Genomic DNA, 23,661 nt, shown 5'->3' with positions numbered 1-23,661 from the left:
CCTTATCTTCCCTTCCCTTTTTTTTTTTTCTTTTCTCTTTTTTCTTTCTTTTTATTTCTCTTCCTTACCTTTCTTTTTTCTTTCTATTCTTTCTTTTTTTCTGTCTTTTTGTATGAGGTGTTTGTGAGGTGCATGAGGCATATGCCTCTAGCACACCCCATGAAAGAGGCATACGAGGCCTATCGCGTATGCCTCTAGCACGCCTCATGAAAAAGGCGTATGACGCGTACGCTTCTTGCACCTGAGGAATATGCCTCAGAGGTATTAACACCTCTGGCATATGCCTCAGTGTCACGGGGGCTAATTGACAGGGCCCCGTGCAGCGCTCAATGGGGTCGAGAAAGCCTACAAATGCAAGCAACAACACACAAAAGGAAACAAGAGTGCACACAAATTAGACAAAAGACAACTTGTATTGCATTAATCAGTGGTAAGCACAAGCACACAGTACAGTGTCGAGGGGATCTCGTGCTTAACCTTTACATGCTTATGAGCTCACTTCACTACTTACCTCCCCTCAAAGAGTACGTTAAGCTTTTGGGGGAGTGACATAATGATACATCAAAATACTGAATATTCATACTACTATTTACATAATTGCCATTGGCATACCCCCCTTTACAAAAAGAGTACAAGGACCCAACCCAAGACACTTAGATGGCGTGCTGATGGTGGCTGATCCGTCACAGTCTCCCCCACTCAATTCAATCTTTGTCCTCGAAGATTCTTCCTCAGGTACATGTCCATCTTCACTACGAATAGAAGGAGGTCTTCTGCAAGCTCCCAGGTGACTTCTTCTGCAGGTCCCTTCCACTTCACCAGGTACTCCCATTCTGATGTTTGGGAGGATTGGGACAACCTATGGTTGAGGATGGAGTCAAGGGACAGGTACTCCCATTCTGATGTTTGGGAGGATTGGGACAACCTATGGTTGAGGATGGAGTCAAGGGATCGGTTCTTGGGTGGTTGGTAGGATGGGTGTGGGCGTTGGCCTTGGTTTCGGGAGGTATCTTGGCTGCCGGCATGGTAGGGTTTAAGTTGGCTTACATGAAAAACAGGGTGCACTTTTAGCTAAGGATGTAGTTTGAGTCTATAGGTTGATGCTCCTACTTTGGCTAAGATTTCACAGGGTCCCTCATATTTTCTCACAAGCCCGGGGTGTACTCTTCGAAAGAACCTAAGGCAATGGGAATGGAGTTTTACTAAGGCCAGGTCACCTACTTGGAAGTTCTCGGGTCGTCTACCCAAATCGGCCCATTTCTTCATTCTTTTGGAGGCTTTCTCTAGTGAGGCTCGTGTGAGGTCAAGGCATTCTTTCCATTCCCTGGTGAAAGTGAAGGCTCGAGGGCTTCTCCCTTGATGGTCGTTGACGATGCTGTGCGGACATCTTGGTAGTTGGCCGGTGATGACTTCAAAAGGACTCTGATTGGTGGAGGAGCTCTTCTGTGTGTTGACGGAGAACTGTGCAATGTTCAGCAATCGAACCCAATTCTTCTGTGTAGCTGATACAAAATGGCAGAGGTACTCTTCAAGGAGGGAGTTCATTCTCTCTGTCTGCCCATCTGACTCTGGATGGATGCTGCTGGAGAAGTTCAAGTTCGAACCAAGAAGCTTGAATAGCTATGTCCAGAAAGCACTAGTGAATCGGGGATCCCGATCACTAACAATGTTCTATGGGACTCCCCAATATTTCACCACGTGCTTGAAGTAAAGGTATGTCGTGTCTTCAGCTGAAAAGTGCTTTGGTGCTGGGATGAAAGTGGCATACTTGGAAAATCTATCAACAACAACAATAATGGATGCATAGTCTCCCACTTTAGGAAGATCGCTGATGAAGTCCATGGAAACACTCTCCCAAGGTTGTGAGGGCGTTGGAAGAGGTTGTAGGAGTTCAAGAGGCTTGGCACGCTCAGGCTTGTCTTGCTGGCAAATCAGGCATGCCCTTGTGTATTCTCGAACATCTTGCTCCATATGAGGCCAATGGCAGGCATGTTGTAGAAGTGCCAAGGTACGCTGCCACCTAGGGTGTCCTGCCCATAAGCTGTCGTGACATTCACGTAGGAGAGTCTTCCTCAAGTCTTCAACTCTCGGTACAAATATCCGCCTTCCCTTTGTCAAAAGAAGGCCTTCTTCAACCCAAAATCGCCTAGTCTTCCCTTCACGAGCAGCTGTCAATAAGCTCTGAGCAATGGGGTCCTTTTGGAGTCCTTCCTTAATGCGCTCAATGAGGTCCAGTCTGATCTGGCTTTTAGAGGGACCTTCACCTATGGATAATGTTGCAAGCTCGGCCTTCCTGCTAAGTGCATCAGCAACCCTGTTCATCGGCCCTGGCTTGTATTCTAGAGTCATGTCAAACTCCGCTAAGAAATCTTGCCATCGAGCTTGCTTAGGGCTCAGCTTCTTCTGTGACTGAAAGTAACTAGTAGCTATGTTGTCAGTCTTGACCACGAACTTGGAGCCAAGCAGGTAGTGTCACCATGTGCGGAGGCAGTGGACGATGGCTGTCATCTTCTTCTCTTGCACAATGTACCTCCTCTCTGTATCATTCAATTTGCGGCTCTCATAGGTGACGAGATGTCCTTCCTGCATCAAGACCCCACCAATGGCAAAGTCAGAAGCATCTGTGTGTAGCTCACACGGCTTGCTTGGGTCAGGCAAGTCGAGGATAGGTTCTGCTGAGATAGCTCTCTTCAAATCATCAAAAGCTGTTTGGCAACATTCATTCCAGGTCCACATGCTAGTCTTCTTCAGTAAGTTGGTGAGGGCAGTGGTTCGTGCTGAGAATCTAGAGATGAATCTTCGATAGTAGTTCACGAGGCCAAGGAAGGAGCGAAGTTCGGTGACCCTGGTGGGAGGTGCCCAATCTTGAATGGCCCTGACTTTAGCTGGATCCATGCTGATTGTGCCTGCTCGAATTATATGGCTGAGGAAGGCCACCTCTTTTGTGGCGAAAGAGCATTTCTCCTTCTTAACAAACAGGTCGTTGTCCCGCAAGACCTAGAAAACAGTACGGAGGTGGTCAACATGTTCCTCCAAGGTTCTACTGTAAATTACAATATCATCAATATACACAACAACAAATTGGTCCAGGTAGGGATGAAATATTCTGTTCATCAATGTACAAAAGGTGGCTGGAGCATTAGTGAGCCCAAAGGGCATGACAATAAACTCAAAGGACCCATATCGGGTAACACAAGCTGTTTTGTGTTCATCCCCTTCGGCTATACGCACTTGATAGTACCCCGACCTCAGGTCTAGCTTGGTGAAGTACTTGGCCCTGCTGAGCTGGTTAAAGAGGTCGGCCACCAAAGGTAATGGGATATTTGTTCTTGATGGTGAGCTTGTTGAGAGCTCGGTAGTCAATACAGAGCCGAAGAGATCCATCATGCTTCTTTTGAAACAGGACTGGTGCTCCAAAAGGGGCCTTAAAAGGCTGAATCAACCCAGCATCCAACAACTCATTCAACTGCTTTTGTAGCTCGGCCAGCTCGGGAGGAGACATTCTGTATGGCGGGCGTGCCGGTGATTTGGTTCTAGGCTCCAACTCAATCTTGTGATCAACTTCTCTCCTTGGGGGAAGCTTCTTCGACAATGTGGGAGGCATGACATCCTGGAATTCTTCTAGTGCCATTGTAATTGCTGGCGGGATATGCCCGGTTGGTGGGTCAGGCAGGTCGGAGTCCACCAATGTGGCTAGGTAAGTGGTCTCTCCTTTCCACACTCCATCCTTGAGTTGCAATGCTGAGAGCATCTTGGGGGTGGACTTGGTCTCTGGCACAACTGGAACCATGCAAGGAGCCTGATCTTCAAATATGCACACTGAGTTGAGGAAGGGCATGGGCACCGCCTTTACTTGGGTTAAGAAGTCCATGCCGAGAACAACTTGAAAATCATCCATGGGCACGACTGAGAGGTCTATCATCCATTCCTAGTCACCAAGTTGCAAGACCACTCCACGAGCTACACCTTGTATGGGTTTGGCATTAGAGTTCACAGCCTTCAACCATCCGACTTCCTTGGTAGGTGCAAGTTCTACTCGGGATGCCTCCTCCATAGAGATAAAGTTGTGTATAGCACCTGTATCCACCATGGCTCTTGTGGGCTTACCATTCAAGCGAATGTCTACATACATCAGTCCCTTCAGCTTGAACTTCGGTGCTTCATGCGGGCTCACCTTCTTCTTCATTGCATTGAGTCTTCGTAGAGCCCCCATTCTTGTCTCCTCTGGTTCCTTCTCCTCCTCACTGTGCTCATCATCACTAAGCTTTGCAAGCAAGGCATTGAGCTTCCCCCGACTAGGACAATCCTTGGTTCAATGTTTTCCCTCACAGATGAAGCATGGTGCTGGAGGTGTTCTCTTCACAAACTGACCACCCCTGTATCCAGAGTCCCCTTCCGGTCTCCTGTTGAACTTAAAAAGTGTTGGGTTTACTTGGCCCGGAGTCTCCCTTGGGCCCGTAGTAAGGTTTCCTATCACCTCCTATCTTCCCTAGGCCCTGATATGAGTTGGGTTTGGGGCCATCTTTGCTTGGTCGCCTGTTGTCTACCAGTTGTTCAGCAACGGCCATGGCTGTGGCGAGGTCCTTCATACCTCGTCTCTGGAGTTCAAGCTCGGCCCATTGTTGTAGGCCGTCCATAAAGTTGAAGAGCAAGTCCTTGTCTAACATGTCCGTGATCTCGAGCGATAGTGCAGAGAACTCCTTCACGTACTCATGCAATGAGTCCGTGTGCTTTAGGTTCTTGAGCTTCCGACGGGCTTGGTACTCCATGTTCTCTGGATAGAACTGGCGTTTTATCTCGCTCTTGAACACGGACCAGGTATCAATGGAGCATAATCCTCGCTCCGCATTGGCACATCTCCTGCGCCACCATAACATAGCAACATTAGTAAGATACATAACAATAGTACGCACCTTGGCTGCCTCCTCAACGAGTTCGGCGGCAGTGAAATATTGTTCCATTTGCCACAGGAAGTTGTCAAGTTCCCGGGCATCGCGGGTCCCTGCATATGAGGTAGGCTCGCGGACTTTGATCTTTGGAGGGGCTGGAGCAGCAGGTGCACTAGCTGTACTGGCCATCAGTCTCTTCAAAAGGGTCACCTCGCCCTTCAAGTCGTCGAGCTGGATCTGTATGCCCTTCACTAGGTCTTCTAGTGGGTTGTCTGGCCTGTTGGAGCTGTCACCAAGCTGGTCCTCCAATCTTTCCACAACCGCTGCTACGGTCTCAAGGTTGAGTTGAAGCTCGTCCGCACGGTCACGAGTTTCACCAACCACTGCTTCACAGCGCATGATGCGCTTGTCCATGGTCACAAGCTTGCCAACTGACTTGTCATGCTTGCTAGGCTTTGAGCTGACGCCTTTGTCTTTGGGAGAGCTACCTCTAGGCTCGTCCTCATCATAGACCCGTGAGATCCCTTCCTAGATCTCCTCTCGCATATCATGCTTCTTCATCGGGCTGGTGTTGTTGCGGGGAACGACAGGGACTCGTTGGGCTTGACAACCGCTAGTGTCAACGAGGCTCTGATACCAACTGTCACGGGGGCTAATCGACGGGGCCCTGTGCGGCGCTCGATGGGGTCGAGAAAGCCTACAAATGCAAGCAACAACACAAAAGGAAACAAGAATGCACACAAATTAGACAAAAGGCAACTTGTATTGCATTAATCAGTAGTAAGCACAAGCACACAGTACAGTGTCGAGGGGATCTCGTGCTTAACCTTTACACGCTTATGAGCTCACTCGACTACCTACCTCCCCTCAAAGAGTACGTTAAGCTTTTGGGGGAGTGACAGAATGATACATCAAAATACTGAATATTCATACTACTATTTACATAATTGCCATTGGCATACCCCCCTTTACAAAAAGAGTACAAGGACCCAACCCAAGACACTTAGATGGCGTGCTGATGGCGCTGATGGTGGCTGATCCGTCACATCAGGGCGTTATGTGGGTGCTTTGCCTGCAGGAGGCACACCTCCAGGCACACGCCTTGCACGCCTTTAAAACACTGTTCAACCTGTGGTCCTAGAATACCTGTACAAAGGCTCTATATCATGTTGGATACCTCAATTTTTAGTTTAAATTTCATATCTGGCACTGTATCCAGCTGTGCCTTGCTATATCTGGGTAACATAGTATCCAACCGCCTAGACACATAGGCTTCAGGAAGTGAAGTCTTAGTTGCTCTTCTTGTTACTTGTTAGATGAGATGCCCAAGTATACAGACATGAGCATTGAGTAAAGGAAAAAAGGAATACTACTCTCACTTTTCAGATCTAAGACATGGATATTTTGATGAGTAACTCGATTAATATGATGATAACATGACTTTGGGCTGTGTATGGATTGCAGCGGAAACAACAAGGTGGGATTCAAGGGGATATGTGAATCAGCTGCGCTCTGAGTTTTCACCATTTGGCTTGGAAAAAGAAGAGAGTAGACTCCAGATGGCACATAGCAGTGGTTGTTTGCCATTTTAAAGGATTTTGGAATCCTTAAGGCTGTGTTTGGTTTGAAAGAAAAGGTAGGGAAACCTATACAAGGTTTGTACAGGTTTCCCTACCTTTTCTTTCAAACTAAACACATCCTAAAGAAAGCTGGTCATTCCATTTATGGCTCCTCTGCCCTTTCTGTCCTGCTCCAATCCATCCCCTGATGTCACGAACCCAAACATAGCCTTACATGTAGTTTCAGTAGTCTCATTATTCAATGATTATATATTGCCAAATTTTATGGGTGTAATATTTTAAATTCTTATGCTATGATTCATAAAGGTACTTTTATATATTTTTAGAAGTGTCCATGTATAGTTTTGAAGTGCCCATGCAGTAACCATACCATACGCCATATATAATATGCACAAGACAGGTATGCAACATGATCAGGGGTTCTATAGTACTGGTAGTATAAGCTTATTGATGAGATTCCATGAATAGAGATGCTAAATCCTGAGAGTGAACTAGAAAATATATACTTGGCCTCTTGAACCTTCAACTAGTTTGAACTTTGAAGACAACCATAAGCTCATCAGAAAAATCAAATGCAATTGTAGACAAAACAGAAATATAGAAAGATGGTAACTAGAAGCATCAGGTTGTAAGCTTCAGCATAGGAAATATATGGCTTACTAGCCCTTCTATTTGATTGACTAGATGTTTTGACATGAAACAAATGTCTCTGAATGACATATCAAAATAACTATTAATATGATAACCCACATAGATTTACTTATAGAGAGTTCTAGTAGTTTCAGCTTTGGCCAAGTTGCACAATGAAGCTAATATATAACTCCATATAAACAATGATAGAGAAACAGAATGGTGCGTAACTGAAAACTTTATGTGGAGAGTAAAAATTGTATTTCTCTATATTTGTTCAGGCATATATGTACAAGAGAGCAGAAAGATAAGATACAGGGAAAGAGATAGGTCCTAACAGGTTATGTTGAGTGAACCATGCATACATGAGTCATGCAACGGCTTGGTGGGCAAATACTAACTGAATAGATTATAGACCATTAGCTGATGGAACTTCTTAGATTTTTTATTCAATTGCACCATCTTACTGATTTAATACTCCACCCTAATTCCTATTTAAGGTTGTAAAGAAGCCAAGACTGACTATAGAGTCCATCTCATTTAGCTAAATGAGCTCAAGCTAAAAGAGGGTGGCTTTAGCTTGGTTCATGACCAGTTCTTTAAATATTTGGGGGCCTTCTGTTTTTGGATTTTGAGAGGGGGGAAAGTTGGTCAATGGGATTTTGGTTCCCATTGACCAAGAATCCCATGTTCTTTTTTCATATTGATGTGGGAACCAGGGAAAGTTTATTTTCCCGGGTAAGTGATACCCATCTCCTAGGTGGGTAAATAACTTTCCCACCAAGGGGGGAAGTTTCCAACACTTGAATGGGACAAAAATGCCCCTTTTAATAATGGATTTTTATGGCTAAAATGGTCATTTCCTTTTTTTACTTGGGAAATAAAAGAACATGGGTAAATACACTTACTTGGGTAAGTGTTTCCCAAGAAAATCTATGCTAGCTAACCACCAGCATAAAAACACTTTTATAAAAGTAATTTTATGAAAGCAAAGTACTTTTACAAAAGTACTTTTTTTTTGAAAAAGGGAAAGTATATTAAAGAAAAAAGGTATACAAGTTGTATACATCAAAAGGATGAGGAAAGTTCCCCAGGAACCCAACCTAGACAAGCAAAGAAACCTCGGCCCTAAAAAACCTCCCAGGTTAGGCCAAGAACCCAAAGAAAAAACAAAACACCACTTAAAACCCAACCCCCAAACAAAGCCCTTAGAAAACGGGCAATCATAGGCCCTAGTAGCCTCTAAAAAACAAACCCCCAAAATTAGAGCACTTTTACAAAAGTACTTTTACATGAAAGCACTTTTATAAAAGTAATTTTATGAAAAGTACATTTACGTAAGTATTTTTATGAAAGCACTTTTACAAAGGTACATTTACGAAAGCACTTTTATGAAAGCACTTTTACAGAAGCACTTATAAAAGTACTATGAAAAGTACTTTTATGAAAGCACTTTTAGGAAAGTACTTTTAGAAAAGCACTTTTATGAAAAAACTTTTACGTAAGCACTTCTATAACAAAAGTACTTTTACAGAAGCACTTTTGTGAAAGTATTTTTATCAAAGTACTTTTATGAAAGCACTTTAAGTACTTTTTACAAAAGTGCTTTTATTCATTCACTTTGGATTGAATTGTACCCAATCCGGTATATTTGCATTTTAATTGGACCGGATTGGATTGTGGCAGGTGTTGTAGTTTTTTATATTTTCTGGATTTCTCATGTTACTTTGGTGTTTGATTCAATTTGGATTGGACTGGACCCAATCCGGTTCACTTGCATTTTATTTGGACTAGATTGGACTTGGTTTGTTTGGATTTGGTCCAGTCCATTTATAAATGGACCAATATTGGATTGGACCAAATCCAGTCCAATTGACAGCCCTACCGGTAAACATCTATGCTAATGATTTTGGAGACCTAGGTTGGTGGTTTATGACTGCTAACACAATTTTTTTTTTTTAACAATGAAAATAAACAATATAAGGCACTTGCCAGTTTGAAAAGAATTCATTTTTCAGGAAAAAAGTGTTTGGTTCATTCATAGCAATATTTTCTCATTTTACCCATTTTTACCCATTATTGTCCATTTTAGAATTTCATCTTGGGCAAGAATGAGAAAGAATGAGGGTTGAACCAAACATGGCCTAAATATACCATATTTTGACTTGACAAACTTCTTTATTTTCTTTTGCTCACTTTACTGACATGAAACAAATGTTTTGCCACATGAATTTGGCAAGCTTCCAACTCCAGGTCATAAAGAGACCCAAAATTAACTTAGGTGAGCTGAACTGAGAAATTAAGCCTTAGGTTGGTAACATGCCCAAATCAAGCTGGACTGGAAAAGCTCAGCTAAACTTGGTTCATTAACAAATCTGCCTATCAATATGAAAATAAGAGCAGTTTCAATGGAGTAACATCAATATATAATAAATGAAGATAAGGTATAAGTTCATATTGGGGAAGTGGGTTTGGAGGTTTGGGAGAGAGGGAGAAACTTTGGAGGAGAGTGGTGGCATGTAAGTATGGGGTAGTGAACTTTGGGTGGGATTCAAAGGAAGTGAGACACTTGTATGGAGTTAGTGTATGGAAAGGGATCATGAGATTTGACTCTTTGACAATTCCTTTTTATACATGGAAAGTAGGAAGTGGTTTGAGTATAAGGTTTTGGGAAGATGATTGGTCAGGGGTTGGGAAATTCTGCGAAATCTGCCCATGCAAGGTTATACAATCTGGGCAAGAAGGAAGTGCCTATTTCAGAATGCTATGAAGTAATTAATGGTGCTGTGGTTTGGAATCCAAATTTCAGAAGGCCTCTTTTCGATTGGGAGGTGGAGAGTGTTTGGAGCTGTTGGCAAAGCTTCAGGCCTTGGAGATCAATCCCTCAGCTGCAGATATCAGATTATGGAAAGAGTGTAAGGATGGGGTGTTCACAGTCAAGTCAATGTACATGGCTCTGATCGGAAATCAGGTGGCAGCTGATCCAGTTAGGGGTGTTTGGGGGAAACCAGTGCCACCAAGGGCTAAAGCCTTTGCTTGGCTGATTGCTAGAGGTTGCATTTTAACTCAAAACAACTTAAAGTTCAGAGGTTTTCAGTTTCCAAGTAGGTGTGCACTGTGTTTTGCTGGAGAGGAAGATGTTCTTCACCTAATGCTTCAATGCAGCTTTGCAACTCCAGTTTGGTCCTATTTTTTCAAGCTGTTCAAGGTGGACAGGTGCTCTATGTCAAATCCAGCCGAAATCTTTAGTTTCTGGCCAAGAATCCAAGTTGGTGTTAAAACTAAGATTTATGGACCTGTATTCCCTTTGCTGTTTTTTGGGAGATCTGGAAGGAAAGAAACAGAAGAATTTCTTAGGAGAAAAATAAAAAAAAATGGAAGAGGTGGTGGATGTCATCAGTTTGACAGTTATTGGTTGGTGCTGCTGCTTCCAGAGTTTCATGGGCTGGAAGAAAGAAGACTTTTGTGCTGATTTCTGGACTTCTCTGAACTCATAAAGGAGTTCTGATGTCTGTTTTTGATCCTGAAAGTTTTGTTTTTTGTGGTTTCTGTGTTGTCTCACTTGTTTTTTGTTGTATTTTCTTCTATTTAGCAATAAAGTTTTTTCTTTATTTATCTTCAAAAAGAAAAGTTCATATTGCACTCAGGTTCCTCAAGTGCCCTTCTGCTCGTGTACCTTATAAATAGTATCAATATATACCAGAAAAATAATTTGTAAGTTACTGCTTGACTTGTTTTACTTATCCGGTTATCCCTTTATGCTTACAATTTGGTTTTCCCGGTTCATTAAGACTTACCTTTCCCTCATAGATTTCATCCTTGTGGTTAACATCAATATCTCCAGAAGCCATCACCCGAACTGGATTTGCAGCTGCAAACAGTCTCATGAGATCAAAAAAGTGACAGCACTTCTCTACCAGAGTTCCTCCTGTATTACAATTAAAACGATTCCAATTTTTGACCTGTTATAAAAAGGAAGGAAACAAAAATCCATTAATATAGTAGCAAGTTTGGAAGTGACAAAGGAAAGAACAAAGAGAGAATAGCACATGCTACCTTAACCAGAAAAGGAAACCGGTGTTCACGTATTGCCACCATTTTGACTTGTCCAAGTATTCCACCATTAACTATTTCTATCAGCTTAGCCACAGGTGGCATGTACCTATACTCCAGGCCAACTTGCACCAATATCTCTGGCCTCCTACCAGCAGCATCTATTACCTAGGAGAACCCCAGGTTTCACTGAGACTTTGATGTAACCCCAATATATTTAATAACAGAAGTGACAGAAACTAGCCTAAGGTAGCTGAAGGAAATTTTACAAGGGAAGTAAACATGAGAAACAGTAAAAATATACACAATATGTGAATGTATATGGATACTACATGTGTGTTTGTGTAGATGCAGAATCATAATCCCTAAGGGGGGTTAAGAAGGTTTATGTGTAGGAGCTTAGGAAAACAAACATAATTTTATTTATTTCTCATAAGTCCATAATGGCAATGACGATAGCCCCCTTTCGCACAATTATTCCAGCATAATGAACTTTTATAATTCCGGCATCACTATAATTCTAGTACAAAGGTAGAAACAACATTCAAAGAATGCTTGTGACAGAATGGAATCTTCTTCTGACCAAAAGATAAACATTAAGATTTTTTTTTTTTTATGAATGATAATAAATTTGTTAATTCAGAAGCAGATTTAGAGTGAATTCATACATCATCCTAGGGAGAGGCACGAGCTGCAGCCCCTCCTTGAATCTTACAAGTAAACTAGGAAAGAAAAGCAAGAATCACAACTGAGCCCAAAACAATTCTTCCCTATTTACCCCTTGCTTGGCTAACACATCTGACAAAGTATTTGCTGATCTCCCCACCCACTCTACAGTGACCAACATATTCCTTGTCAACCAACTAAATTTCTTCATTTCATTCTTGTAACGCCACATAGCCTCTTCAGGATTTTTCAACCAACCCACCACTACTTTGGAATCCCCCTCGATCGTTAGGTGTTGTACCCCCAGCTGGTTTGCAAATTGCACCCCTTGTACAACAGCTAAAAGTTCTGCCCTGATGGAGTTCCCAATTCCCAAGGGACTTGAGTAGAGCAACAAAATCTCTCCCTTCTCATTTCTCAAAGCACCCCCCATTCCGGATAATCCTGGATTACCCAAGCTACTTCCATCAAAGTTCAACTTCAGTGAGCCTTCGGATGGAGGAGACCAACTTGTAATTGATTTGTCCTTTAGGGATGAGCACCTTGCTATTGCTGACCAATGTCTCCAAAGGTCATTAAAGGAGAATTGATGAAAGATTTCCACGGTCTTCAGCCAAGGTATTGCCCTATTTAACACAGCCTTTCAATTCTTGACTGCTCCTTTCCTTTTCTTGAAAATTCTAGCATTCCTTTCTTCCCAAAGAGTCCAAATCAAGGTAGCACGAGCACATCTCCACATAATTCTCCCTATTTTTGTAGGCCAATAAAAGGTAGAATGGTTGAAGAGCATGTGAACTTCTGCTGGTAGACTCCAACTGCTCCCAAACAACGAAAGTAGCCAAGCCCAAAGGTCTGTAGAAAAGGGATAAGATATTAATAGGTGGTAACAATCCTCAACGTGAGCTCTACAGAGGATACACCAATTAGGACAAATACAGAGGAAAGGCCTTCTCTTTTGTAGGTTATCTAGACTGTTTACTTTCCCATGGAATACTTTCCAACAAAATGCCATAATTTTTTGGGGAACTGGCCTGCACCAAATTTATGTTGACGGAAAGGGTTGGTGAGTAGAAAGTTGAGAGATGGACTTGAGGAAAGAAGCACAAGTGAAGGTTCCATTGGGTCTAGGAGTCCATACCCTCTTATCTGGCTTGGAGGGATCCAAACAAACTTGATTAAGACAACCAAGCAAGACAAAAAGAGATTCAATTTCATCATCCCTAAGTCCTCTACGAAACCCAAAATCCCAAGTAGGATCTAAGGGTGTTCCCAAAGGTGAGACAAATTTTGAGACCACCTCTTTTTTGTACAAAGAAACAGAAAATAGCGAAGGGAACAGATCCTTTAAAGGTGTGTCTCCTACCCAAATATCCTCCCAAAAATGAACAGTGTTGCCAGAACAAACTTCATACCTGATAAAATTGAGGAATTGAGGAAGGGTGTTGTGAATGGCCTTCCAAGGTGTTGCTAGGTTAGCTTGCCTTGATACACCAGCATCCCATCCATTCTCTGACCTCCCATGAATGCTTCCCACCACCTCATGCCACAATCTCTCTCTTTCTAATGGCCATTAACACAACCATTTCCCTAACAGAGCTTGATTTTTTCTAGTTACCCTCCCAAGTCCCAAACCCCCTTCTTTACTTCTACACACAATTTCCCAATTAACCAAGTGATCCTTTTTTTCTTGTCCCAGCTCCCATAAGAAATCTCTCATCAACTTCTCCAATTTCCTAGCTTCCCTAACTGGTATCATAAATACAGACAAAAAATAGGTAGGTAAGTTAGCCAAGGTAGCTCTTATTAGGGTAATTCTCCCTCCTAAAGAGACATAATTCCTCTTCCATGAGGCCAATCTCTTCTCAAACTTTTCTATCACTGGGGTCCAAAATCTACTCTCCCTAGGATTTGCCCCTAAAGGAAGCCCTAAGTATGACATAGGCCAAGCAGAGGTGGAACACTCAAGACACTCCGCAATAGCCTCGACCTCCCCTACCTCCAAATTTATACCCGCTATGCAACTCTTTTCCAAATTAATTCTCAAATTAGAAATACTTTCAAATCCTTTGATTAGCTCCTTTAGGTTTGCTACCTTTTCGCTAAAACCTCCTTCACAAAAGATCATTAGGTCATCTACAAACTGAAGGTGGGTGACGGGGACTTGGTGTCTCCCTATTCTCCAACCCCTAATGGCATCTTCACTGTCAGCCTTAGTAATGATCCTACTAATCACATCAGCTACTAAGGTAAAACAGAAGGGTGAGAGTGGATCCCCTTTCCTGACACCCCTACAAGCTGGAAAAAAGTCCCTCACCATACCATTTACCATAATAGAGTAGTGACAAGTACTGATACACCAAAAAATCCAACTACACCACTTGTCCCCAAATCCACAGTTTCGCATAACCTCTAATAGAAACTCCCAGTCCACCAAATCATAGGCCTTTTCAAGATCCAATTTACAAATGAAACCTCTCTTCCTAGACCTTTTCATTTCCTCCACACACTCATTCGCAATTAAGATCTGATCTGTTATTTGTCGCCCTTGAATGAAAGCCCCCTAGGTTTCACTAATGATAGAAGGGAGGACTGTTTTGATCCTCAACGAGAGCACTTTAGCCAGAAATTTATAGATGCTTGTCACCAGACTAATAGGCCTATAATCTTTTGGGTGGTTGGCATCATTCTTCTTAGGTATCAAGGCCAAAAAGGTGGCATTGATTCCAGGGCTTATAATGTGATTGTCTGCAAATTCCTTAAAGACTTCAACTAAATCCTCTTTCAACACCTCCCAATAGTATTGATAAAAACCCATTGTAAAGCCATCTGGACCTGGAGCCTTGGATCTATCCATTAGAAAGATGGCCTTCTTAATCTCTTCTTCCTCGAAATCCCTTTCCAACCACCTTGCCACTCCGTCATCAATTCTTGGCCATTCCACCCCTTCCACGACTGCTCTATCACTCAAAGGTCTTTTATAAATCGATTTGAAGTGGTCCACATATTTTCTGGCTATGTCATCCTGGTTGGTAATCACCTCCTCGCCTATCTCTAGCTTAGTCACAAGATTCTTTCTTCGTCTCCCATTTGCCAAATCATGGAAAAATCTAGTGTTCCCATCGCCTTCCTTAATCCACTTGTGTCTAGATTTTTGTCTCCAACTGATTTCTCCCCTCAGTAACACCTCTTCCAAATCCTTTTTCAATTGTCTCCTTAACAATCTGTCCTCCTCGGTCAACCCATTTTGAGATTCCTTTACATCCAAGTTTTCTATTCGAGAGATTAGGCACAATTTTTGCTCCTCAATTCTACCAAAATGATCTCTATTCCACTATTTTATTTTGGCTCTCAACCTTTTTAATTTCTTATGAAACTTGATCCCCTTCCATCTTACCCCCCTCTCCTCCTCACCCCACCATTCCTTCACTTTTTTTACAAAATCTGGATGGGTAAGCCACATATTTTCGAATCTAAAGGGTTTGGGTCCTGTAGGAAAAAACTCAATACCTATCTAGATAGGAAAGTGATTTCGAAGGTGACCCTGGGTAACGCTCTAGCAACCAAGTTTTCCAAACTATTCTCCCAGGCAAGGTTAAATAAGAACCTATCCAACTTCAAACACAAAGGGGTTTCCTGAAGGTTGGCCCAAGTGTAACTGGCTTGCAACAAAGGTATTTCCTTCAATTCACATTCTTCAATAAAACCATTAAATTTCCTCATGCTTGTTGTAATTACCCGTTGGGGATTATTGGTTTCATCAGAGAATCTAATGACATTAAAATCCCCACCCAGGCACCAAGGGACATCCCATAGCCCCTTGATTGCATATAGTTCCTCCCACATCTCATTCCTCTCTCTATAGGAATTAGGGCCATACACATTGGTTAAGACCCATACACACCCATCCTCTACATTCTTACACTTAATGGAAACTGAGAATCTGCCTATCAATTCTTCCACTACTTCCACCACATCCTCCCTCCACAGTGTTACGATCCCCCCCCCCCCCCCCGAGGCTCCCCAAGAAGGAGACAAGCTCCAACTAAACCTCTAGACCTCCAAAAACTCCTCACCCATCTCCCATCTAATTCCATCATTTTGGATTCTTGTAACAACACAATAACGGGTTTTTCCCTTCGGAGTAGATCTTTAATCACCCTTCTCTTTCTTGCACTCCCTAACCCTCTTACGTTCCAGCTAATAATTTTCATCGAGACAAAATAGCAAAAACACCCATGAAAATGCCATAATCTCCTCATTTTAGGCCCTTCCCCTATCCCCTCTACCTCTAAATTCTAAATCTCCCTCAATGTCTGAGATTAGCTTTCCACTTCAGATCTTTTTTTCTTCTTTGTTCCTTCCCCCCCCCCTTCCTAATACAACAATCATCCTCTTTCTTTCTCCATCCTTTCCAGCCAATGTCTGAGGAAGAATTTTACCCTGCTCACACTTATTTTGGCTACAACATCTCTCTAAGAATCCTTCCTTTTTTTTTAGTTCCTCCATCATTGTACAGATCAACTCCCAAATTCTGTCTGCCTCCCCCTTACTACTTCCTTCCATCACCCTCTCTCCTCCTTCCACTATCACCCTCTCTCTTGCATCAGAACCTCCTGGATGGGAAGCTAGAATATCTATTACAGGCATAGCACACGAGTCAGTACCTAAAAAAGAATTGACACCCATACCTGGTAGGATGGGGGTAGGACTAGAATCACTGGAATTGAGTTGCTGACAGGCGACAAATGGTTTTAAAGCCTTTCCCCTTTTTGGACAAAGTTGTGAAGTAGACATAGTGAAAGAATCACTTCCTGACGACCTACCCACTTGGAAATCCTTTCTCTATGTTTCCGACACTGGAATACCCACATCCATCCTCACGTCCGATTCTTGTCCCTCTCCACCAACATCCTGTAATTCATTAGACTCAAGGTCAGCTCCCTCGACGAAGGGAAGAGGAGTTTTCACAGCTTTAGGACCACTTTCTTCGCCATTTCTAGTCTTCCCGCCACCTGCCTCTTCAATCTCTTCCTCTAAAAACAACAACTTTGTATGCAAACTTTCTATTTCAAGTAAATCTTTGTTGCTTTTCGGAGACAGACTTCCCAAACTTACAGTTTCGTCTCTATTAGAATCGTCACTGTTGTTTTGTTCACTCAACCAATCTTCAAACCCTGTTCTGTTCAAATCACTAGGCTTCAGATATCTCGGGTTGCACCTATCTGGTGAGAGACGGTTCGCCAGGTTGGATGGGACCCACTGTAAAGAGCCTCGAGACTAAGAGTCTTGAGATTTTGCACCTGAACTGTTCAACCGAAAGGAGGGATTTGAGGTAGAAGAAGATAGACGCTTAATCTCGTCTATCAGCTCATCCCTCCTCCCAGTCACGTGCTTACTTAAAGGGTCCCTTGGCCCATCTGTCTTGTAATGGGCCTTGGGCTCAAAACTTGTAATATAAGAACCCAGCTTTAAAACCTTAAATTGAGTGGCCTTCTTGGCCCACCAGAAAAGGGATCCACTCGACTGGGCCCATTTTCTAAGTCTTTTCCTCCCACATGACCTCTTAACAAGTCACGCCCCCTGTTTTAATGGTCGAACCAGCAACCCTCCCTGCCTGAGGTTGCTGGTTCAGCCCTCTCCCTTTAGACACTGGTATATTTTTGTCTATTTCCCCTGACACCACCTACACAAAAGATCTGCCATTTGTCATAGCCTTTTCTTGCTTTCTACAGGTTTGACCTTCCATCTGCCCCAAAGATTTTTGGCTTCCCAGAATTTGTTGGCCCTTTTTAGTGAAACATTCCTTCCCATTTGAATTAACCAATCTCACAAGTCCACGTAATGCTTCTTCTTCCTCCTTCTCCCCTCCTACCATACGAGCCTCCTTCCATAGCCCTGCTTCAATGGAGGATGCTAGCCACACAGAGACAAAACTCCCCTCTGTTCATACCTCTACCTTTCATGGAATGTCTTCTGGCTTCACACCACTTAACAGGACTGCTACTGAATAAATATCACCCGAGAAAGCTCCTTTCAAGATTCCTCCACACAATACTGCTATAGACTCTGCTACTTCTTGTTTCCACAGATGAAATGGCAAGCCTATTACACGCACCACCACACCATCTTCGACAAATAAATCCTTGGAGTTGGTGTTGGATTCCATTTAAAGACTGTGAATGATCCGAAATCAGCCTGAATATTGATAGTTGATATTTCCAATTCATTCTCTACTGGATCTAGGAGGGCTTTACAGTTATCGAAGGGGGTTACTATGAAGACACTCTTCAGCACCAACCTGGTTGCCAGTAAGTCAGCTACCCTCCTCCAATCATTAACCTTTTCTTTGGCTTGTATCACAAACTTACTATCCCACTCTTCTCTCTCTCTAGACCTCCCACCATTCTACATTGGCCTTTTGTTTTTGCCATGACCACTGGCCCTTGTTCTACCCTGCTGTTGCTGAGATATGCCTTCTCCTCCCTTATGGAAGCTTTTTTTATCATTTGCTTCTCTTTGAGCAACCAGTCAACTTCCCCCCATCCTTGGCTCTGTTTTCCTCCTGGTAGACACACCAGTTGCCTTCGTCCCTTACCAAAAAATTAAGACAAAGCTACGAAGAAACCTTTTCTATTCCTCTTACATTCAACAGCATATCTTCTCCCTTCTAATGTACTAAAATCCTGCCAGTTTATCTGCTTACCTTTTGAATAGGCTCCAGCTATGAACTCTCTTAGCTACTCAATCACTTCTAATCCTTCCAGCAATATTGTACCCTTTTTCGCTTCCCTTACCTTCAGGCTTACCTTCCCCTTGATTCTCATCTCTTCGAACAGGAAATTTTTTGCTTCTATCTTCAAGGATCTCCTCCACTGACCTTCCTGCACGAACTCCATTCCCTTACCTTCAGGCTTACCTGCCTTGACTTTAGAGGACTGTGTGGGAATGATGGAGGGCTGTTCTTAGAACTAAAGATTTGAATAGGTCGATCAAAACTACAAGATAAACATTAAGATTATCCAATGACAATACAATAAACCCTTGAGAAAAGGGATATTGCAGCAAGGATTTCCCTATAACCAAATTGATGTTGTCTAAGTACCTTAGCAATTATATCAGGAAATTTTAAAACCTAAGCAAATTTCACTATTATTTCTTGTACTAGTAAAGGCAACTTTATTAATACCAAAATCAGAAGAAAAGAGAAATAAAAGAGAAGATAAGATCATCAGAACAAGATGGTCAAGAACCTAGGCCAAACACCACAGACCAAGCTTGAGCAATGCAACAAAAACCCTTAGATACCCAACAAGCTAACCCAGATGGGCTGAGATCCAATCAAAAATTTCCCATCCATTCCCAACCCAACTGTCTGCTCCAGCAGAACGAGATGTCCACCCTGACAGTCAAGGTACAAAATTTTCAATTATGTGCAATTAGTTTTTTTGTTTACAATGTAGAAATAATAAAATTGTCAATTAAAGGAAAAAAGAAATGATGGAATGTGCATATCAAGAGGGGATGAATGGAAAAGACATCTCAAATTCTCAACTACCCATTGTATATCCTAGCTAGAGTTTTCTAATTTCAGTTTTCAAATATAGGGAAAATGTGGAGGGTGATGCACAAATTCAGGTTAGGTAGTGTATGTTATAGTCAATATCACTAACTACAAAGAACAAGATAATTAACAGTGATAGACTTCATGTTCCATTTAATATGATTCAAGTAAATAAAGCAAGGAAAGATAATTATATCATGGAGTTAGAACACCATAGAATAATAGCCACATATGCTCGACCTTTTTGCAATCTGAAACTGTTGTGCACAATGGCTTCTCCACAAGTACATGATGGGGCCTTGGGTGGTTGATGATATCCATAAGGATTTGATAGTGAGTCATGTTTGGAGTTGATACAATCACTACATCACAAAGTCCACTCTCCAATAATTCCTTGTGTCCTGAGAAAACCTACAGAATTCTCAAAGTCACATACAGAGTAGACAGAATATGAAAAGCATGTGCAAATCCCACCAAAGTACTACTGTACCATGGGATACATTTATTAAGAAGTGATAGCTGTACAGATTCCTTGTGTCCTGAGAAAACCTACAGAACTCTCAAAGTCACATACAGAGTAGACAGAATACGAAAAGCATGTGCAATTCCCACCAAAGTACTACTGTACCATGGGATACATTTGTTAAGAAGTGATAGCTGTACAGATCATTCCTTGGTAGTGGAGGGAGATTTAAGGAATGCAAGTACCATATGGTAATTTATTAGAAACTGCTGAAATTCAACTTAATAGCATCTTTTCAATTTTCAATGGTTCATATGGGCTGCGTTTGTTTGCAGTGCAAATGCCAGTTCAATGCATAAATGTACTCTGGTTCAGTTTTGCAAGCACTTATTAAGCATACATTTGTGTACTGATATCACAACTTTCAAGATATGTTTGCACTCACAATTGAATACAAAGTTTATATGATTTTTTATATACAAACTTTGCACTCATGGTTGGTTAATGTAGAAAAAAAAGATGAGTTTTACTCTTGGAACCCATGTTTGTACTCATTACAACCAAAAACCGTTTGGTTGAAATTCAAAATTTATCAGTACAAAATTAAACCAGTTAGAAGGAATTTTGAATGGTACATATTTGTTTTTGCACTGGAAACAAATGCAGCCTTCAAGGACTATATTAAGTTGGTTAGGGGGTAATTTTGCAAAATCAGAGTTTTCTTTTCAGGAGATGGTAAGATAGTATAGGGTTGTTCTACAAGATCTGTGTGGGCTGATGGAAATTCACAGCTCACCAAAGAGATTGTCATAAGTTTTGATGGAGAACATGTATATTACTGTATTATTTTTTTCATAGTATTACTTTTACAATTTGAACTCATTGGTTGAATTATAGAGGTTCCATGCCTCATGGAAACATTTTTATACAAGAAACGTGCTAAAAGCAGTAAAACCACTCATGTGCATTACCCTTCCAAGACATGTTGTATGTGTACTGTGATTTGTGGTACAAATGAGAACACACTATAATTTCATACCTAATTGGAATTTAGTTAACAATATTACACATACATTATGCAACATTGAAAACCAATGGAAAATATGCACTTTTCTTAGTTTACAACAATACAGATACATTTTGGAACTCTAGGAAACAAACTCATTTTTTATTAGCATTATGACAGTGACTGCATGACTCTGTATTAGACAATGAAATTGAATTGAAAAACTTACGAATACAATCTGTTGAAAGGTTATTATTCTGTAAGTTTAGTACCGCAGAGGTACTTTGGTACTTCCAGCATCTTTTATTTTAAGTTGTGCCACCCTAGTATAAATAATAAAAAGTTGGCACCGCTAGCATCTTTTTAAGACTCCAAATCTCTTTTCTTTCTTCTCTCTTCTCTCTTCTCTCTTCTCTCTTCCTTTCTTCCTTCTTCTCTTCTGGACAACATGGTATCAGAGCGGGACTGTCAGATCTGAAAGAAGAGATCGAGCAAACCTTTTCTGTCTTCTTCCTTCGCCAGCTACAGTAAGATTTATTGAAGATCCAGATCCAGTTTTCTTTTCTGCATCGGACTGAAGTGCTCTCTCTCCCTTTCTCCTTTTTTCATTTTTTCTGGTCATGTGCCAGAACAGAACCTGTAATAGGTTCAGTTAGTTAATGTGTGGTGAGCAGCACTTCCTTTCCTTTTTTGTGGGATTGGCTGATCCCTGTAACAAACTGTAGGTCGGAGATGACCTTTATATGCTGCGACAGCAGCCTTCTGATGAATTTGTAGGTCAGGGAATGACCTGTATATGCTGCGACAGCAGCCACACTTGATTTGTAGGTCAAGAGAGGACCTGTACATGCTGCGACAGCAGCCATACCTGATTTATGGTAGGCCGGTGATGACCTGTTAGTTCTGTAACAGCAGCTGGTTTTGTTTGAAGAACTGAGCTTTAAAAGGGGAAAAAGGAGGGGAGTGATTGTGTTATGGGCCCGGGCGTAGGATCTCGTCACGGGTCGGTCCACGGGGAGAACCTCTTGCTTCCCCTTGCGCCTTCCCTTGCATGCAGACCCTATTGTGGCAACCGAATGGGTGATTTGTCCAAGAGACCACCCGAACTCTCCTCACTCTTCTCTTAACTGGAAAACTGAATGCCTTTATTCCCAATTCACAGCTCCTTAAATAGGAGATTACAAGAGGTGACTCCTTATTCCATTCGGCTAAGCTAGGACAATCCAATTTAAAATCAAACTCCTACTTCTAATAGGTAAACAGACTCCTACTAAGAACAGAACTTAACTCCTATCTCTAATAGATAAGTAAGAACAGAACTGGATAAAGTAAGCTAATGGAGAGCTGGCAGGATAAGCTGACGTGGCAAGATAAGTTGCTGTGTGAGCCCTCCTCACTGCTGCTGCCGGCGGCGGCGGTATGCCCTTCCCACGAATGCATCCATAACAGATTGTCTCTAATTCCCTGGTGCAAAGAGTTTTGTTGGGGTGTTCGGCTGTTTTTTTTAGGGGTTTTGTGTTCACCTGGAGTGTAACCTGAAGTTGTGATTATGAGTGGTGAAGACTGCCACATCTGGAGTCTCTTCAATGCAAAACAAAATAAGTGGGGGTATAGATTTATCCTTCCCTATGGCTGTTATACCCCTGGATGGCTTGAATTATTTAGAATGGTCGAGGGGGATCAAGTTATACATTATTGCAAGGGGAAGATAGGGTATATAAATGGGAGAATTAAAGAACCGAATTTTGGGAGTGCTGAGTATGATAGATGGAACCAGGAAAATAGCATGGTTATGTCCTGGCTTTTGGTGTCTATGCAACCTCAGGTAAGAAGGAACTTTATGTGGGCTAAAACAGCTTATGAGATTTGGGAGCAGGCAAAATCGACCTATTCTGAACTACGTCACTATGCAAAAATCTATCAGTTACAGGCAGAATCATCCACTTGTAAACATGGGGAGAGGAACCTTTCTACGTACTATTCAGACTTGACCTCCGTCTGGAAGGAGTTAGATCACTGTAGAGAAGATGGGCCGAATGGCCCATAGACTGTCATTTCATGTTATGTTATGTTTCTCTCTGTTGTGGGCCTCATTCTGGGCCCATCTGTAATGTTCTGTTTTTGTATTTTCCTGCCCACTCAAGGGCCTCTCTGTAATTTGTCAAAGATTAACTTATTAATAAGATGTTTAGAGTGTTAGAGAGAGGTTATGTTCGAACCTATTACTCTCTAACACTCATTGCCGCCAGCTCTCTCTTCTCTTCCTCTCTTGTTTGTTTATTTTCTGGTTTGCATCTAATCTCAAACAGTTCCATACATCAAGTGGGTTGTTTTTCAAGTGGGCTGTTCAGCCAACTGCATGAGGAGGTTCTAGGGCTGAAAGTTTACAGTCATCCGCCTGGTTCTTGGAGGTCATTGGAGGGTGCCCAAGTTTCTATACACTTGGAGAAGGGTTCGGTGACCAGGAAGAATTAGAGAGCAAGTTGTTTGGCCTAATTTGAAATCAGAGAAAAAGAATTTCGAAGTTATCTCAGAGAACAAGTGTTTGGCCTAGTTTATAGTTCAAACCAGAGACTCTCTTACTGTAAGTCTTTTCTCAGTCCTTTGCTGGGTTACTTTTTTTTGTTTGGGAGGACTGTTAAAGCATTCAAAGCCCACCTCCATTCAACCCACTGTTGCTGGACTGATTCTACTCAGAAATTTCTGGGTTGTTTTGGAAGTGCTATTCAGCTGATTATTGGACTACCAAGCTGCTGAAACTGATCTAAACTAAGTGGTACTAGTCTCATCTTCATCCCAGCCTCTTCTTGGAC

At 42.0% G+C, this 23,661-nt stretch overlaps 1 protein-coding gene across 1 annotated transcript in view; it reads right to left on the bottom strand.

The window, feature by feature from the left end:
• Positions 1-23,661, bottom strand: part of LOC148880435 (Oxidoreductase family protein) — a 42,264-nt gene that overhangs the window by 1,113 nt on the left and 17,490 nt on the right. The window contains exons 2-4 of the mRNA XM_088962343.1: positions 19,620-19,790; positions 11,156-11,320; positions 10,897-11,061 (exon numbers count right to left, since the gene is read on the bottom strand). Coding sequence (XP_088818469.1) covers positions 10,897-11,061; positions 11,156-11,320; positions 19,620-19,790 — 501 coding nt within the window. The remainder of the gene's footprint in view (positions 1-10,896; positions 11,062-11,155; positions 11,321-19,619; positions 19,791-23,661) is intronic.

This window comes from Nelumbo lutea, chromosome 1, assembly GCF_056320005.1.
Source record: "Nelumbo lutea isolate HS-2025 chromosome 1, American lotus-T2T, whole genome shotgun sequence".
NCBI classification, from domain to species: domain Eukaryota; kingdom Viridiplantae; phylum Streptophyta; class Magnoliopsida; order Proteales; family Nelumbonaceae; genus Nelumbo; species Nelumbo lutea.
The sequence above is the reverse complement of the archived record's forward strand: the minus strand, read 5'-3'. Positions and strand labels throughout refer to the sequence as shown.